Below are 17,864 nucleotides of genomic sequence, written 5' to 3'. Positions count from 1 at the left end.
CACATTGTACCACGCTGGAAACACACAGAGGGCATAAGGCACAATCCTCTCCATTTAAATGATTTTTCATTAAAAAGTTATATGGGTATGAGGGTTCCTTAGTCACTGCAGGTTGTTTTGCTTCCAGTGCCAGAACAAACTCCACAAATGCTCCCAGAGAGGACAGGAGGTTTGGCAGCCTCAGCTGTACCAACACAGGCAGTGTTTCTCAGTGTTGACAAGTGTTTTACAGCCACTTTGGAGGGTGATTTCAGTGGCACTGTGACCTACAAACTCCCTGGGTTTTGGAGAGCCGCAGCAGAAGCACTAAAGCTTCTCACAGTTTTTCCAGGCAGGGTCAGAGCAGACCGAACAAAGCCAGGATTTACATCTTTGGTCCATCCAGTTGCCCAACTTGTATCTATTTCATGCAGCTGTTGCTGTTGAGCAAACTGTGGGCAGCAGCTAGTGGTTGACTCAGGAGTTATCACATGTCAGAGGGCTGTGTTGGCTAGAAGAGGATAATAAAGTAATAAAAGAGCTTGATAGTAGTCCTAAACACTCTGTCTGACGTGAGGAGAAGGTGCCTTCTGCCTGCCAAAAGCTGGGGAAATTGTTTGAAGGAAGCTGAAAAAAGCCCAGATTTCCCCCAAGGAATCTCTTGGAGCTGGCCCACTGACAATGCCTTCAGCAGCCCCTGCTTGAGCATGGCAGAGGCTTTTCACCAGGCTGGTTTTCAGCCCTCTCAGCTTGTCCTCTCCCAGAGATACTTGCAGAGAGGCCAGGCTGGCAGTGGTGGTGCAGGTTTGGTGCTGGGCAGTCTGGGGAGGGTGTGTGTGACACTGGGATGGACACAGAGTATGTGTGTGAGACTGGGATGGACACAGAGTATGTGTGTGACACTGGGATGGGCCCAGGGTCCATGTGTGACACTGGGATGAGCCCAGGGTCCATGTGTGACACTGGGATGAGCCCAGGGTCCGTGTGAGAGACTGGGATGGGCACAGAGCCCAGAGCTGCCCGCAGCCCCTGGGCAGCGCACACTTCCAGCGCCGTGCTGCGGCCGTGCCCCCGGAGCAGGGTGAAGCCCAGTGGTGTTATCCCTCTGTTTGCATTCCCCTGCCTGCTCTCTGCAGCGCTGGGAGGCCGGGCCCCTGCTGGAGCAGTGTGATTTATTGCTGGCCCTGGCAGCCCGGCGCTGTGTCACTGCAGCCCTCGGTAACCTGCGGAGCTCAGCTGGCTGCGTGCCCGGCATCGCCGGCTCCTCGCGCGGCCCCAGTCCCTCGGGACAGCTCCAGATCCCGGCTCCGCGGTGGGAGGAGGGCAGCCAGGCAGCCACGTCCGTGTGGGGTGAAGCAATGGGTCACAGGAGCCGTTTGTCCCCGCGGTGCCAGCTCTGCCCCAGCCCGGCGCTTGCGTGGCAGCCTTTCTCACTTGGGTCTCCCGCAGCTCTGTCCCCCTGCCAGCCCCACAGGAGGGTGACCCTGCCTCGCTCCTCGCTCTGCAGCCCTGCTTGTCTCACTTGGACGTGCCTGGTACCGGCTCCAGAGCTCACTGTGCTCCCTACAAACGTGTGAAGGTGTCCTTGACTGCTTTGATCAGTCGTGGCATTGAGTGGGGCCCGGTGTCCCTGTCCTTGAACCCAGAGGAGAGCAAGGAGATCAAACAGTGAGAGAGTCAGCTTCTGGTTTTTGTAGTGGTTTGGATTTTTGTGGGGTTTTTTTTGAACTTCTTTTCAAATGAAGGTTTTAGGATGTGTGATAGTGTACTGCACTTAGTTCTTGGGTTAAGCTGATAGCATGGATTGTTTGGGATGTGCAGCACCACCAGTGAAGCAACAACTGTTTTACCACACCCCACCTCATTTAATTTCTAAACAAATTACAGTCACTCTTTTTAACAAGTAACTGAAATGTACAGCTAAAACCTGCCAGTTCCTGTGCCTGGTTTTTTAAAGTTTCCCTTAGTGGAACTGATTTTTTTGGCTTAGCAAAAATCCCCAGGGCACTTCTCCCATCCTATCCCACCCTCCTTCCTTTGGGAACTGCAGTGTGTAGTATCAGACCTGTGTGCCATCAAGGTGTTCTTCTTCCTTGCAGATGTCCCACCCTCTCCCACACCCGAGGAAGAGAGAGCTCCATCCCCACCCCCTGAACCTGCTCTGAAAACTGAGCTGGAGCCTGCATCCTCAGAGGTGAGAGCAGATCGGAGTGATTACCTGCTCTCAGGTAATGAGGGAGGAGCTCCTGGTTTCTCACAGTGCTGCCATGTCCCCCAGGTGTCAGCTGGAGGGAGGAAGAGGAAGAGGAAGCGCGTGCTGAAATCCAAGATGTTTATTGATGAAGAGGAAGGCTGCATGGGTAAGACTGGTTGTGCCCTACAGTCACTCACTGGAGCTCACTTTATTGGCCACTTTATCAGGCCAGCCTCTCCCTGGATAGAAAGAGGTTCACAGAATCACTTAGTTATCCCACTTGGAGCTCCTGCTCCCAGACTGAGGTCACTCAGCCTCTGGTGAAGGTCTGGGTAGGGAGTCAGAGCTGTAGCTGAATCCTTACCCTTTTTTGATTATTCACAGATTTTCCTTCAGTTCTTTTCCCTTTTTTCCTGCCATCATGATTACCACCTTCATTTACTCTCCTCTCCAAAGCTGCAAGCTTTTAAAGATGTTAGGGTCTGGGATAAATTCTGGCTGAGATAACTTTGTTGGGTTTTTTTTTTCCCTTTGAGGATAAATCCAGAGTTGTGCAAAACTTGATTATATCTTAAAGAAACATAGAGTATCCCAGATAAAAAGTTGGGGCTTAAATACTTCATAGGGTTTCTGTTTCTGATAAGGGTGGCTCTGCTTTCAGAAGGGAAGAGAGTCCTGAGAGCCAGAGGCTTTGAATTCCAGCCTGACTGGGCTCTGCTTCCTCCTGTGACCTGCAGAAAGCTGTGTAACACCACTGCTTTTGTTTCCTCCATGTCCTGACATTGAAGCAGAGATGCAAACGTTCAGACTATGTTGGTTTGGGTTTTGGTGGATTTTTTGGACGCTTTAAACACGTGAGAGCGTAGGATGTGTTTTTTGTAATGCTGCTGTCAGCTGGATTGTATGGGATGCTTTGATTCCCTGGCCTGGCTGGGCTGAGGGGATGCCAGTGGAGCTCAGGCCATGCTGGGGAAGATGAGGTGCTGCTGTCCAGCTCTGTGGCCATGCAGACACTCGGGCATTCCTGGCCCAGCTCCGGACCTGCCTGGCCCAGACTCAGCCTGTGTCTGTTTGCACCTGTCTGCAGAGCTGCATCTTCTGTTTCCCACTAACTTGGTGTGTCTCCTTCAGAGAAGCACAAAGCTGTGGCTCTCAGCAGCTGGCTGCACTGGGACTGAAATCCCCAGTGCTGCTTTCTTGTCCAAGAATTAGCCTTGCACAGAGTTACTGGCAGCTTTGGCTGGTTACCCTGTGGGGTGTTCTCCTCTCCCACCCCAGACAGAGCCATTGGAACACTTGGAAGGAGAATGGAACAAAACATCATTAGATGGGGAGCTGAGTTGTACAGGCTCTGCATCCAGAGCACAGGACTGTCTCTTCTGGGTCCAGCTAGGAATATTGCCTCTGTTTCTCTGCTCTTTATCCCCACGGGATTTCATAGTCCCTTGGGAAATGCAGACTCCTGGTTTCACAGTTCATATCCCCTTTCTGAAAGGGGAATGCAAGGCCCTGCTGTGCCCTTGGGAGACAGATCCTGTGGGAAGGAGCTGGATACTGAGGATCTGGCTGGGGAGGAGATGCTGTTCTCTACTACAAATCCTCCAGCCTGTTGTGCAGAACGTGCTGCCTGGCTGTTGTCCAGTTTCTCTTCTCCCTTCCATTCCACACCCTTTCCATGCACAGGCCTAACAATTCAAAGGCTAAATAACTTGCAAATCTCCCAGCCTAATGTAAATTTTAGCTGTTCTTTGAAATAGAGGGGTTTCCCCCCCTCTCCCTGCTGTCTTTTTATTTTTAAACCAGCTCTAGGTTTTAAGAGGTTTTAATCTTAACATTAGAATGAGGCTGTACTTTATATTTCTCCACAATTTTAAGTGATGGTTTTCACAATAGCTGCAATAGCAAGGAATTGGTGTCAAAAAGCAAAAGTAATTTAGGGATTAGCCCTGAGGGAAATTGAGCAATTAAAGTGTGTGTGGAGTTAAGCACAAGAAACATTCCTAGGCATCAACAGAAATCCATGGATTGAGGGCCTGCTCTTAGCCTCTAGTAAAGTGGAATTACTGAGGTTTAAGCTTGTGTGTTTCTACCTTGCACTTTCTGAAGCTTCAAAGGACACACAGGGGCTTGGAGATTGGAATCTCCACACGTGCATTGGAGGGAAATTTGTGTTACAGCATTTTAGAGCTCCCATCCTTTGAGCTGCTCCGATTCAGAGAGTCTGGCTGTGAATGGGGCATCAGTGACTGCACCTGTGCACCCATGGGTGCTGCACATACAGACTTCTGCAGTTCACCTGAGACTGCAGCCAAAGAAAGCTGACCTGAGGTGTGCTGCTGCCATTGGAGGGGTTAACTGCACGCTTCAGGAGTTCCCAGCGGTTCCTGACAGGCTGAGAACAGGATGAGGGTTTTAAATTCACCAGTGGTCTGGGGAAGCTGTTCCCTGAAAAGCCTGCTGCCTCTGAAGGGAGATGGCTTGGTTTGCAGTTCCTGTCTGAGGTCCTGCTAGCTCTGCCCAGGAGGATTTCACAGCATTCCTCTTCCCAGTCCCTGGTGACGTAGGAAACCTTATTTAATTTGATGCATTAATACAAGTGAAAGCCCGTTTCCCAGAAGAAGGGAAGTTAAGACATCTGTTTAAAAGAATACGTTGCTAAAGAAAAATGGCTTACTAGAAGAATCCCAGAGCACTGCTGGGAAGGCTGATCTAAGAGCATTTGCTGGGATCTGACGGCGGCTCTCATCAGTGGGGCTGACTCCAGTTTAATTTCCGTGAGGTTGTTTTATGTCCCTGGGCTTTCCACTGCCGGGAGCTGGCACTCCCCTTCAGGCTGAGCCCTGATTGCAGACACGGCCTGGGGCTGATCCTTCATGAAGCATTGCTTCTTTCTGTGCAGAGAAGCTGCCCCAAAGGCTTTGTGCCCCTGGACATGGGTGGTGTCTGCTTTGCTCTCCCCTAGCCGGCCAATGTGCTGGTGACAGCAGCTTGGGGATGTGTCCAGGTTGTCTTGCCTGGATTCCTGGAAAATCTGATTGCTTTGGCCCCTGTGGAAATGGGACCAAGTCAGAATGGTGGGGTTTAGCCATAAAGTAGATGTTCCATTGCCTAGTGCCAAACTACTGATTCTGATCTCCTTCAGATTCATCACTTGCTGATGGCTGCTGGTCAGCCTTTGCCATATGAGTTAGAATCTCAGGATCACTGTGGTTGGAAAAGCCCTCTGAGGTCATTGACTCCAGCTGTTCCTCCAGCACTGCCGGGGCAACACTGGCCCATGTCCCCAAGAGCCACGTCCACATGGCTTTTAAATCCTGCAGGGATGAGGATTCACCACCGCCCTGGGCAGCTGTGCCAGGGCTGGACAGCCCTTTTAGGGAAGGATTTTTCCCTAATACCCAACCCAAACTTCTCTTGGCACAAGTCGAGGTCATTTCCTACTGCCTAACTTTGGACTTAATTCCTGTGTCTGACACGTGCTCCTTGAACCCAAAGCATTCCTTTCCAGGAGTGCAGTGGGAAGGCTGCAGTGGGGAGGTCTTTGGTGTAAAGATGGCTTAACCATCATCATCATCCTCTGCTCCCTTCCCTGTTGTTTCCACCAGTGACTGAGAAGGTTTACGAGAGCGAATCCTGCACGGACAGCGAGGATGAATTCCCCAAGCCCAAGGCACCAGCTCCACAAAAACAACCCATGCTGCCCACCAAGAGGGAACCAAAGGAGGAAAAGAAGAACCCAAAGAAAGGGGCAGCTCCTGCCAGCAGAGCCAACAAGCAGGTCTCCATCATGGGCTTTTGCCAGAAGAAATGAACTGGGTCTGTCTCCTCTTGGCAGCTTGGGAGCGTTGCTCCCTTTTTCGTGTGGCTCTCCGCAAGCTGCTGCTGCTTGTGGGGCCAACATGCAACCCCTGGTTATGCAAGGTGCCCTGCTTACTGTGTAAGGAAGCCCTCTGGACTAGATTTTGTATCAGAGAAAAGTCTTTATTTGTTACTGCAATCATTTCAGTCATCTTCACCAAGCAGTGTGGGAACTGCCAGCTAGAGGCAACATCCAGAGGAACTCTTGAAAGGCTGTTGAACCTGTTCACATGAAATTTGTATTTTTTTAATCACCCCTTTGGTGCTAAGTTAGGAGGGGAGTTGTGGTGTTTTCCTCTTCTCTTTGTACACCCCCAGCTCTTCAGATTGGTCCAGATGTTCACGTTGGGTGGCAGCAGCAATGTAGCAGGTCAGACACAAAAATTGAACATCTGCTTTGGCTTCAACTGAATGAAGTGTTCTTCATTTTCCCCCTAAGACTGGTAAATAGTTTTTGCTCTGCCTTTCATAATCTTTTTTTGGACAAAGCAGTGCATATAAAATTCTCTTACTCTCTTCTTCCTTGAACTTGTATCCTCTGTAACTTGCTCAGATGCCTAATTATAGACTGGGACACTGTTGGTGTTCTATCTTTACAAAAACATCCTTGAGGCTTCCCACCCAATTGGCTCCGGAGTCATTGGGGGAAGGCTTTGCTGTTATTGGGAAAGAACTGGATCTTTAGCCTTGGAGGCCAGTGAGTCAGAGGGAAGGGTGATGAGAGGGCACTGCTGATAACACCAGGCAGGTACCAGGGAGCAGCACAGCTGCATCACAGGGTTTGGAAGTTTGGGGTTGCCTGAAGGGTTTTTTTACAGGCATGAACCAGATAAGAGAAGAGATTTTCCTTGGACATCTCGTCACCTGCCTGCTGAAGGAAGAATGCCATGGCACGTGGTCCTGAGGAACCTGTTGTGGGAAAGGAATAAAGCACAGCAATCCTGTTAACCACAGAGGAGCTCTTGGTCTGGGCCTCCTGCTTGGCTGGTGCTGAGGCTGACAAGACAGATGGGAAACATTTTCCAGAGGGGTGATGCTGAGCCCTCCTGAAGCTTGGGCTGGTGAGTGCTCCCAGGCAGGGGCTGGTGGAGAGGAGCTGCTGCACCCCAGCAAAACCCGTGCTGTGGCCTGGCAAGAGAATGATCAGCCTTATTCTGGTTTAATGAAAAAGTTTAACTGTGGAGAGCAAAACCCACCCTGCTGTAGGGGTTCTGTTGTTTTTGGTAGAGTTGAGGGGGTATTTTTAAAGGCAATGAGAACAAATCCCATTGAACACAGTTTTGGTTTGTTTTGTTTTTGTTTTTTTTTTTTTTATTTGTCCTTATTCATTAAATAATATGTCAAATTCTGATTTCCAAGGGTGGTTGTGGTATTTGACCGTGTGCAAGTCAAAGACATTTGCTGGTGAAGTGGGTAAAGATTTCTTCCATCAAAACCAGGGCTGGAAGCTTTCAGCAGAGTGTTTTAGATCTGAAACCTTGAAATGGCAGGATTTGTATTGGATTGGAGCCCTGGAGTGTCATTGCTGTGGCAGCAGGGGGACAGGCCGGGGTGTCCTGGTGCTCCTGCCCCTCACCTCTGCCGTGGTCTCGCTGGAGCTCCGGCTCCACCCCGACTCCTGCCCCCAGATGGACGTCACACGGCACTTCCTCCGGAAAATGACCTAACGTCTGCAGGAGCAGGACCCAGCAGAGCTTCACACTTGCAGAAGTCATGATCTCATACTCCCCAGTCCATAGGCTGCCAGCCCCAGGGGGGCTCCATGTCCCTGGACGCTGCCTTGGCCGAGGCTGGAGTGTCCCCAGGCAATGCCTGGGAGCAAGGAGTTGGGGCTGGAGAGAGGGAGAAGGCTCCCTTGTGGGCAGGGGCCGCTCCTCTGGCACCCAGGGGCTGGAGGGGGACACAATGTCCAGGAGCCAGGCTTTTGGAACATGGAGCACATCTCCCACCTTGGGATGTGGTACTGGTGGAGCTCAGGGTCCCAAGGCTCCTCCTGGAGATGAAGAGGTCTTTATACCCATGTATGGGTCATTCACAGCTGGAAATCCAGTCCCAGGGAGATCTGCTCTCCTCTTCCCCCTGCATCTCCCTTCCCACCACATTTACACCCTCGGAAGGGCCTCAGAAGAAGCAGTGGCAGAGGTTCATCCAAGGAAGTTCAGTTTATGATGTTTGCTCCCTAACAGCCTTATTTCAGGCAGAGGAATTGTCATCCTTCTTTCCCAGGTGCATCGAGGAGTTTCCCTGTCAGACACTCTGGGCTGGAGCCATTGCTGCACTGGGCTCTCCTTGGACAAGGTGCTTCCAAGCCAGCTGATTTATAACCCTCCTTCCACAGGGCAGGGCCTGCAGAAACAGCCCTTCCTGTCCAGGCATCAGGCAGTGTAGAGATGAGAGCCGAGGGATCCCAGGAGGATCCCTGGGCAGGGCAGGGCAGGGCAGGAGGGTGTCCCGGCAGCCTGCTGGGAATTGCTGTGCTCTCCCACAGGCCGTGCCAGCCCGGCCGCAGACAGGGGAGCAGGGAACAGCAGGGCCTTATAAGGAAGCAAAATCCCTCAAGACAATCCCACAATCCCTGACAAGACAGTGGGACCTGCCAGGGCCGTGCCTCAGCGCTGGCACCGCGGAACCAGCGAGCCCAGGGTGGCAGGAGAGCCCCCATCGAGTGCTGTGCCCAGTGCCCACCCTGTCACCAGCCCAGAGCACGGAGTGCCACACCAGGAGTTCCTTGGACACCTCCAGGATGGGCTCTCCAAACCTCCCTGGGCAGTTCCAGTGCCTGAGCACCCTTTCCATGGGGAAATTCCTGCTGGTGCCCAGCCTGAGCATCTCCTGGCCCAGCCTGAGGCCGTTCCGTCTTCCCCCGGCTGTCCCCTCCTGGTAGGGACTTGTGCAGAGCCACAAGGTCCCCCCTGAGCTCCTTTTCTCCAGCTGAGCCCCTGCCCAGCTCCGTTCCCTGCTCTGGACACGCTCCAGCCCCTCCAGGGCTCTCCTGTCAGGAGGGGCCCAGAGCTGCCCCCAGCACTGGAGGTGCCCCAGCACAGCCCAGGGCCATTGGCCTCTTGCTCACCTGGGCTCACCTGGGTTCGTGTCCAGCCATTGGCACCCCAGGCCCTTTTCCAGCATTCCAGCCCCTCTGCCCCGGCCTGGAGCGCTGCCTGGTCCTCCCTGTGTGGGAATGTGGTGCAGAGAGGTGTGGCTGCTCCTGCCCAGGTGAGCCAGGGCGGAGCACAGGGGCACGGCTGCTGCCAGAGCCAGCCCAGGGAGCTCCCCGGGACCTTGGCCTGAGAGAAGGGAGCGGAGCTGCAAAACCAAAGGTGGAAAAGCATCCGTGGGATTTTGGAGATGGCTTTTCCACATCCTCCCTCCCGCAGTGGGTACCACATCCCTTCCACTCCTGTGCTGGGCATCCCATCTCCTCACCAGGGCTGTGATGCTGGGGAAGATCAGCCATCCCGCCTGGCTGCTAAGCATCCCCCAGGAGCCGAGCATCCCACCTCGGGGCCGGGCATCCCCCTGGATGTGTGCACCTCCTTCCCACCTGGCTGCTGCTGAGCATCCTCTCTCGGGGCACGGAGCCCCGCAGCCTGGTGCCATCCCTCATGCCACAGTGGCCACATGCCCGGGTGGCTGTCGCGGGCCGTCCCCGCGGCCGGCAGCATCCCCGGAGCCGCCCGGCACGTCCCGGCGTTGTTTACTGCCGCCGTCCCGCCGCGGCGCTTCACCCCAGCGCTTCCTGGGCTGGTGTCCGAAAATAGATATTTTTAACCTTTTAAAAATAGAAAGTCTCGCAGAACAGCAGCTCCTGTTTTTCCATTCCCTTCTCGTTTCTTCTCAGGGCGACGGAGCCCGAGCCGGCCGCGCCGGGGGTGGCGGGGAGGCGGCCCCGTAAACAGGCTCCCGCGAAAGGGGCACCGGGGACAGCACACGTGTGCCTGGAGCACGAAAAGAAAGGTAAGAGAGAGAGGGAGAGGAAAAAAAAAGCGACTAGAAAGGCCGGCCACTTTTCACACGGAGCCTTATTTGGTATTTTCATGAAAAGTTATATCTTCACACTGTAAAAAACGCCACTTATTACTCATGCTTTACTAGGTAAGTGTATTTTCCTTGGCAGCAGGCGCTCTGGGGTTTTTTTCTCACTTCACTACTCCCGTACAAGCTGTTTCGAAGGTTTCATTAGTTTCTCCATCGGGGCTGGCGCTGCTGCCGCTGTCTGAGGGCCGGGCTGTTAAACGCAGACACAGCCGCTGTTTGTTCGGCACCTCGGGGGCTGTAAAACCCCGGCGCGGGGCCCGCAGCGCCCTCTCAGCCCGCGCTGCCTGCCCGTGTGTCCCTCCGTGCCGCCCTGGGGACATCGCTGTCCCCTGTCACAGGGCAGGGGTGCCACGCCATCCCCTGGCCGCTACAGGTGCGGGGATGTCGCCCCGACCCCATGAAACGCATCCGTGTCACCCTTTCTTCATGACCTCCGTGCACAGGGGGATGCCACCCTCTCCCTGTTGTCACTGCGGTGTCACACTGTCCCCACACGTGTGGGTGTCACCAGTCCCCGTGCGCTGCCTCTGCGTGGCCATCAGCCAGCCCCTGGGCCATCCCACCACTGTGGGCAGCCACCGCCTCGTCCTCGGGGTCACTCCCAAGGCCATCACCCTGTCCCCAAGGCCGTGACATGCCCGTGGGTGTCGCCGTGTCCCTTCACACACACGGATGTCACCCTGTCCCCAAGGCCATGACATGTTCGTGGGTGTCCCTGTGTCCCTGCACACACGCGGATGTTACTTTGTCCCCAGGGCTGTGACATGCCCATGGGTGTCCCCGTGTCCCTGCACACACGCGGATGCCACTTTGTCCCCAGGGCTGTGACATGCCCGTGGGTGTCCCCATGTCCCTGTGTCCCTGCACACACGCGGATGTCACTTGGTCCCCAGGGCTGTGACATGCCCATGGGTGTCCCTGCACACACGCGGATGTCACTTTGTCCCCAGGGCTGTGGCATGCCCGTGGGTGTCGCCGTGTCCCCGCAGAGGCCCGGAGCGTCCCCCGCAGCCCCCTGGTTCCCCGCTGGGGACAGCGGGCGGTGTCGCAGCCCCGTGCCCGCGCTGCCGCCCCCGGGCCGCCTGGCCGCGCTTCCCAGCCGCTCTAAAAGCCAGCTTTGTGTTTCACAGCCAGGCCCTCGCTTGGCACACGATTTTAATTAGAGTCTGGTTACACGGCTCGGCAGATGTGGAATGTATTTCTTAGCCCAGGTGGAATAAATCTATTGCCATAAAAACCAACCCCCCCCGTTATTAAACTCTCCCTTCTAAATAGCCCAGTATTGAGATGCACAGCCCCCCGGCCCCCCCCGCCCACTCCCCCTCAATGCAAACCCTTTTCTAAGTGCTTAATGAGCTTTAATTTTATTATATTCCCTGCCTGCATGGAACCGGCTTCTGGTGCTGGCGCGGGCTCCCGGCCCCTCTGCCCGGGGTGCAAGGGCTGGTCAGGGGGGCTTGGGGTGCCCACGGGGGGCTGCTCGGGCTGGGGACACCCATCCTGTCGTGCCTGGGGACAGGGGACAGCTCCCCGCAGCTTGGAGATCTCTGTTAATGTGGCTGCTGGGGGAATGCAGGCTGTGATGTCCCGGTCACCGCAGGGACAGCCCTGCCCTCGGCGGGTCCCTTGTGGTGCCTGGGGTGTCCCCGGGGATGGGCAGGGGGTGTGGGGCAGTGCCAGGGCCCAGGTGACAGGGGTTGTGTGCCCAGGATGTCCCCGGGGATGTCAGAGGGTGTGGGGCAGTGCCAGGCCCCAGGTGACAGGGGCTGTGTGCCCAGGATGTCCCCAGGGATGTCACACGGTGTGGGGCAGTGCCAGGCCCCAGGTGACAGGGGCTGTGTGCCTGGGATGTCCCCAGGGATGTCAGAGGGTGTGGGGCAGTGCCAGGCCCCAGGTGACAGGGGCTGTGTGCCCGGGATGTCCCCAGGGATGTCAGAGGGTGTGGGGCAGTGCCAGGCCCCAGGTGACAGGGGCTGTGTGCCCAGGATGTCCCCGGGGATGTCACAGGGTGTGGCTCCATCGGTCTGAGCAGTGCCATGGCCAGGGATGGCAATTTCAAAACTCCCTAGAGGGGGAAAACCCAGCCAGGAAGCAGCACCTGCTTCCCAAGAGCCCATTGCTCCCAGCAGGGACCAGGGCTGCAAAGGGGAGCAAACTCTGCCCTGCTGCCATCAAAGTGAGGACCAGAGCCCAGGGCAAAGCTTTGTCACCCACCTCAATGCTCTGCTGAGCCTCTCAAAAAGCTCCAGGATGTCTAAAAACTGAAACAAACAAGGAGAGGGGCAAAAGAGGAGGACATGGGAGAGGAGCATGCACAGAATCCATCCCACAGGATCACTGGGATGTCATTTCCCACAAGTCTTCCACAGGCATCCCCCGCTGCATCCTCCCTAACCATGGTGTTTGAAGGACAAAATCCCAGGACTTGTGCCTCCAGGAGGTTCCTCCTCCCTCCCCATACCTCAGGGAAAGGGAATAAAGCCGCAGGCCCTGCGAGGAGCAGAGCCTGAGCCCTCCCCACAGTTCCCAGCTGGGAGACTTGGCTGTGGGCTCCCCCAGGACTGTTCCCCCAGCTGGCCTCTCCTCTGGCTGGGAATGTGCAGCCACTCGAGTGCCAGGGAGCTGTGGATGACGTTATCCCCCTCCCCAGGGCAGGTGTGGGGAGCACGGCTGCGCCCTGGGGGTGCAGAGCTCCAGGGCCATGAGGGGCCAGCCCCACCCCGAACAGGGACCCCAGGCTGAGGGAGAGCAGCACCCCAAGCTTGTCCTGGAGCCCCGAGCAGGGATCAGGCTGCTCTGCTGCTGCAGTCTCCAGAGGAAAGAGCTGGGAGCCAGAGCTGAGCTGGGGAAAACCCAGCTTCTGTGATCTCACAGAGGAAATGACCAACTAGAAAGGGTTAAATTGCCATTTCAAAGGCAAAACCTTCCTCAAAATCCTTTTGGGTGAATCAGGGTTAACCCTGGCCTTGCCCTTTTTGGGGAACAGGGTCAGCTTGGGCCAGCATTTGGTGAGGCTGATCCACAAATCCCACACCAGTCCGGTGACCTCTTGCTTATTAGCAGGTCAACACAACCTGGAGAGTTTGCCCTGGGAATTTTGGGTGTCCCTCACAGGCTGGGGGCTGCTTAGATGAAGGGCCAAATTATATTAATCTCTAATCAAGCTTTTTGTTCTTGTTGGTAAATCACACTCAGCTCCAAAGGCCAGTAATCCATCCTGGAAGGCAGCACAGCCCTCTGCAGTTTTCCCTGGACTGGAGGCGATGGCTCAGTGATGCAGCCATGGGCAGGCACTGAAAGCCTCCAGTCCCTGTGGAACTGGCCCTTCCTGAGCTCCAGGGAAGCCGTGGGGGGAAGGACCACGTGCAGCTCCCCTCTGTGCATGCCCAGGCTGCCCCTCTGCCCCGGGGAGGAGCAGGAGCCCACGCTGGTGTCTGTGGAACCTCTCAGCACGTGCTAAAAGCACCCTGGAAGGGCATCAGTACTTCCACTCATTTTTCAGGGCCCATCTTCCTGCCACAGAGCAGGAGCTGGAAGCCTGTCGGGGTTTGGGGGAGCCCCCTGGGTCCCTCTGCAGCCCCCTGCCAAATCCAGCCCCCAGTGAGCACAGCTCCCTTTTCCCAGGTTTTCCTGGGAAAACTGCACCCTCCAGCACTCAGCACCAAGCTAAAAACAGATGTATGTACAGGTGGGGTTAAAAAAAAATGAACCCCTAATTTTTGGCTATTTGGATGGACACGGACATTGCAGGTGGTGCCGGGGGAACGCTTGCCTACATTTCCCATCTAGACAGTTTTCTTGGAGACCTATTTGTCCGCCCCTTTTTGGACCTGTGGGTTTAATACCTGGTGTTTCCCCTTGCCTGGAGGCTGGAGGATGGATTGCTGAGGTTATCCTGGGGTTTAGCCCTGAGTGGGGCTCTGTTCCACAGGGGGTGTGTGTCTGTTTGGGAGTCTGGTGCCACGGGGCTGGGGAAGCTGCCAGTCCTCACCACTCAGCCCCCAAAGCTGGAAGAGGAGCCAAGAGATGTGGCCAAACTCTTTTTCCCTGCCCCTTGTCCCTGTATGTAATGGTCCATCAGGATTATTTGCACTGCCCGTGCAGCTGGGAGGCAAAAAGAGGTGCCTGGGCCAAGCAGCCCTCCTTACTTCATTTTCAACTGTTTGCAAAGCCCCTGATCAGACGACCCAGATGGTGCTAAATGGCCATGAAGGACCATTAGACAGTGGGTCATTGTCGTGCTCCTTGAGTTAGATAATTGTGATGGGCCTGAACTAATGAATTTCTACCCAAAAAAGTAGCACTGAATCATGGTCCTTTGGCAACGCTGGTGAGAAGGAGTTGTAATCGAGTTTTGGATTTATCCAGCCCGCACAAACAGGGATCTATCTCTGCAGGAGCCACACACTTCCATGGCCATAAAACAGGGGAGCAGGAAAAGCCAGGAAGAGGCTCAGTCAGGGTGGATCTCCCTCATCCTGCGGGGCAGGAGAGCCCTGGGACAATCCAGCAGCTCCTTTGTGCCCTGGGCCTGTCCTGCCTCCCCTCTGGAATGCCCAGATTTGGGAATGGGCCCAGGCCAGGCATCCTGCAGGAGGAGAGGCCTCTGGGGCTGCGCTCGTGCCATGCCAGCCGCATTTCCTCCATCCCTCCTTTGGCTCCAGCTGCCACCTCCGAGGACTTCCCTGCTTTTCTCATCACCCCCTTCTCAGCACCAGCCTTCCAGGAAGCCAGGGGCCTTTTCCAGTGTCCTGGCTTGCTGGCAAAGCTTCTCTCTGCAGGGATTTCTTCTTTGTTCCCTCGTCCTGGGGGTGTCGAGCTTTGACAGAGCTGGAAACAGGGAAATGTGATCCCGTTTCCCCAGCAGAGCTTGGACACCCTGCCAGATTAGGTACATCCTGAGCTGCTCCTGCATCCAAAAAGGTGAAGGAACAGGAGAAAAGAGTGATTACAGACACATTTCTATGTGAGAAGAGACAGGAAATGTTAGGACTGTTTAGTCTGGAGGGGAGGCAGGTCTGTGGTGGCACGAGAACAGCCTGTGAGCCCTGCAGCACTGACAATCCTCTGGTTTCTCCATTTCTCGTCCCAAAAAAAGAAAAGGATGTGCAGAGGAGAGTGGATTCAGGGGAAACGTTCGCCCAGTGGGTCTCTGTGGAGAGATTTTAAGGGAAATCCTATCCTTTTGGGGAGAAATCCCTCCCTTTGACTGGGGGAAGGAGATACAAGAGCACACATCCCATTCATTGGGAGATGCCTAAAAATGCAAACCACCTCCAGAGCTGTGGGCTTCCCACAGGACATTGGGGAAAGCACCAGCCCCTCTTTGGTGTGGATTTCCCCTGGTGGTACAGGGACACCCCGGGATGAGCAGTGCCTGTTCCTGTGGGCAGCAGGACTCCAGCAGGCACCACCAGGAGGGAGGCGGTGGCTTCCCCTCAGGGAAGGGGAAATATGAAGGTGAAAGTGGATGTTTTTCATGCCTGAAAGCCCCATGCAGTGGAGAACAGCAGGGCCAAGGAAGTGAGTGTAGCTGGCAATTATACAGACATATAGTTTGGAGGAGTGTTTTGACTAACCTGATAATGCAGCATGAAATAGCACGGCTCTGATGTAAAGAAGCCCTGAGACCCCAGAGGCAGAGCCAAGATTTTCAGTGGTGACTGCCATCCCTCCCAGAGCCCACAGCCACGGGGTCATTCTGGCTGGGTGGGACCCCAATGGGAGGCCCCTGGTCCAACCCCTGTCTCCAGGCAGGGATAACTCTGAAGTTACATCAGGTTGTTCAGGACTGTGTCCAGGATAAGGCTGGTTTCTCCAAGCATGGGATGCCCCTCCTTTCCTCCCTTGGTCCCAGTTCCAGCATTTCTGAAGGGGAGAATGCTTTTGGCATATCTTCCAGCCAAGCCAGGTCCATCCTGCCTGGTGCTGGGGGCCCAAACAGGACCCAGGGCCCAAAGCTCTCTGCAGAGACCGAGGGTGTCTCAGCACAGGGGAGATCTGGGGCGCTCAGGGACACAGAGGGTGGCAGGAGGGCTGGCAGGACACGCAGCTCCCAGACAAGGGCCAGCAGGAGCTCCGAGTCCTGCAGGACCCGCAGCAGCGCGGCCCGACCCCGCTGGCTGCCGCTCCTGTCAGGGAGTTGGAGAGCGTGGAAAGGTCTTTTCCAGCCCAAACAATTCCAGGCTTCCGTGGCCACTCCGCAGCCGCAGCCACAGCCACAGATGTGCGCACGGTGGGAGGCGGCAGTGCCGGGGCACGGTGTCGCTGTGTCCCCGCATCCACCCCGTCCAGCCTGCGCACGGACGGACGCACGGACGGACGCACGGACACGGACGCACGGAGAGCGCGGCGCTGGCTCCTGCCCCGGGGCTGCTGATCCGATTAAAAGGGTTAATCCCAGCGGTGCCCGGCTCGCAGGGGAGGGCAGGCTCCTGGCGAGGCTGGGCATCGCTGGGATCACCGACACCGCCGCGGGGAGTGCTCAGGGAATGCTCGCTGCGTTCCCGCAGCTCCATCCCGCCCACAGCCTGGCCCTGTCGCTGTCGCAGCCCCGTGTCCCCAGCAGTGCTGGCTCCCAGCCCTGGGGAAATGGAGCTCCCTGGCCCCGCTGAGCCAAGGGGAGCCGGTGTCTGTCCCCTGCCATGTCCCCCTGCTCTGGGACAGGCCAGCAGAGCTGGGGGTGCCAGGGGAGCATGGAAGGGCCACATCCCACAAAGGGCATTTTTGGAGTGAGGCAAAATGTGGTGAGGCAGCTCTGTGGTCACCTCAGAACCTGGGGCTCTCTAGAGGTGCAATGTGTCACAGGCTGGGCAGGGACTGCTCAGGGAGGGAGGGGTGCCAGGGACCACATCCATGGACTCACAGAGTTGTGATTGAATTGTTCACACTGGGAAAGCCCCTGGTACCTTCCAGTCCAGCCTTTCCCCCAGCCCTGCCCAGGCCACCACCACTGCCGAGCCCATGCAGGTTCCTGTGCTGCTGCCCACCAAAGGTCTCTCCTGGCCACCCAGGAGCATCCAGCAGCACCCCAACCCCCTGGGCATGGCAGAGGAGCTCTGTGTGTGGGCACACTCAGCTGGGTGCCCAGGAGGTCTGTCTGTGCCTGGGCTCAGGGTCCATGGCCCCAGGACAGCCTGTGTGGGCTCAGCACACTGTGAACACCTGCAGGAGCCTCACCTGGCCCAGGCAGAGCAGAATTCGTGCTGCTTCCCTCCCAGCCTTCCCCTGACCCCACCACTCCAAACACCTCCACTGCTGGCAAATGAGCACAAATTGGCCCCGGGCTCAGCTCCAGTTAGTTCACACCAGGGCCATTAGGCTAATCAGGCTGCCAAGTGAGGGGTCAGAGCTCTGGCAGCATCCTCCCTCCCTCCCCGCACATAGCTCCAGCCAGGCAGGCAGCCCTGGGGCAAGGAGGTGGCTCGGCCCCTGTCCCTTCACCTCCTACCATGGGGAGCCCCCCTCATGCTCAAAGCCTCCCAGGGGCTCTCTCCTGGATAAACCTGGGCAGCTCAGCCCCGCTGTGTGGCCCTGGGGAGCTCTGTTTGCAGCCCAGAGCCGTGAGCAGACCAGCAGCAAATGGGAAGGGGTGATGCCCTATGGATGAGCAAAGCTTCTGAGGGATTTCTCTGCATCCCAGCCCCGAGTGAATGCAGGGGAGCCAGACCCCACCAGGGCCCCTGAGCCTCCACACAGACCCCACAGGGAAAGGAGAACCAGCACAGGAAGATGAATCAAGAAGACTTTTAATCAGATTTGTCAGACAGAGTTGGATCTCCAAATAAATAGATTTATC

At 56.0% G+C, this 17,864-nt stretch overlaps 2 protein-coding genes across 5 annotated transcripts in view; one reads left to right on the top strand and one right to left on the bottom strand.

Annotated features, from left to right (window-relative positions):
* LOC139585286 (uncharacterized) overlaps window positions 1-17,864 on the bottom strand; it is a 445,268-nt gene that overhangs the window by 291,513 nt on the left and 135,891 nt on the right. The window lies entirely within an intron of this gene.
* Window positions 1-17,864, top strand: part of POLD3 (DNA polymerase delta 3, accessory subunit) — a 50,412-nt gene that overhangs the window by 16,324 nt on the left and 16,224 nt on the right. For 2 of the 3 annotated variants that reach the window (XM_071417869.1, XM_071417867.1), the window contains exons 10-12: window positions 2,079-2,173; window positions 2,258-2,339; window positions 9,870-9,985. In XM_071417869.1, the coding sequence (XP_071273970.1) occupies window positions 2,079-2,173; window positions 2,258-2,339; window positions 9,870-9,985 (293 nt within the window). Of the gene's footprint in view, window positions 1-2,078; window positions 2,174-2,257; window positions 2,340-5,778; window positions 6,551-9,869; window positions 9,986-17,864 lie in introns of those variants that run through there. The other variant, XM_071417870.1, reaches the window with a different exon arrangement.

Source organism: Agelaius tricolor, unplaced genomic scaffold (assembly GCF_023055355.1).
Source record: "Agelaius tricolor isolate 1412-34295 unplaced genomic scaffold, bAgeTri1.0.p SCAF_71, whole genome shotgun sequence".
NCBI classification, from domain to species: Eukaryota; Metazoa; Chordata; class Aves; order Passeriformes; family Icteridae; genus Agelaius; species Agelaius tricolor.
This window is presented reverse-complemented; position numbering and strand designations above follow the sequence as displayed.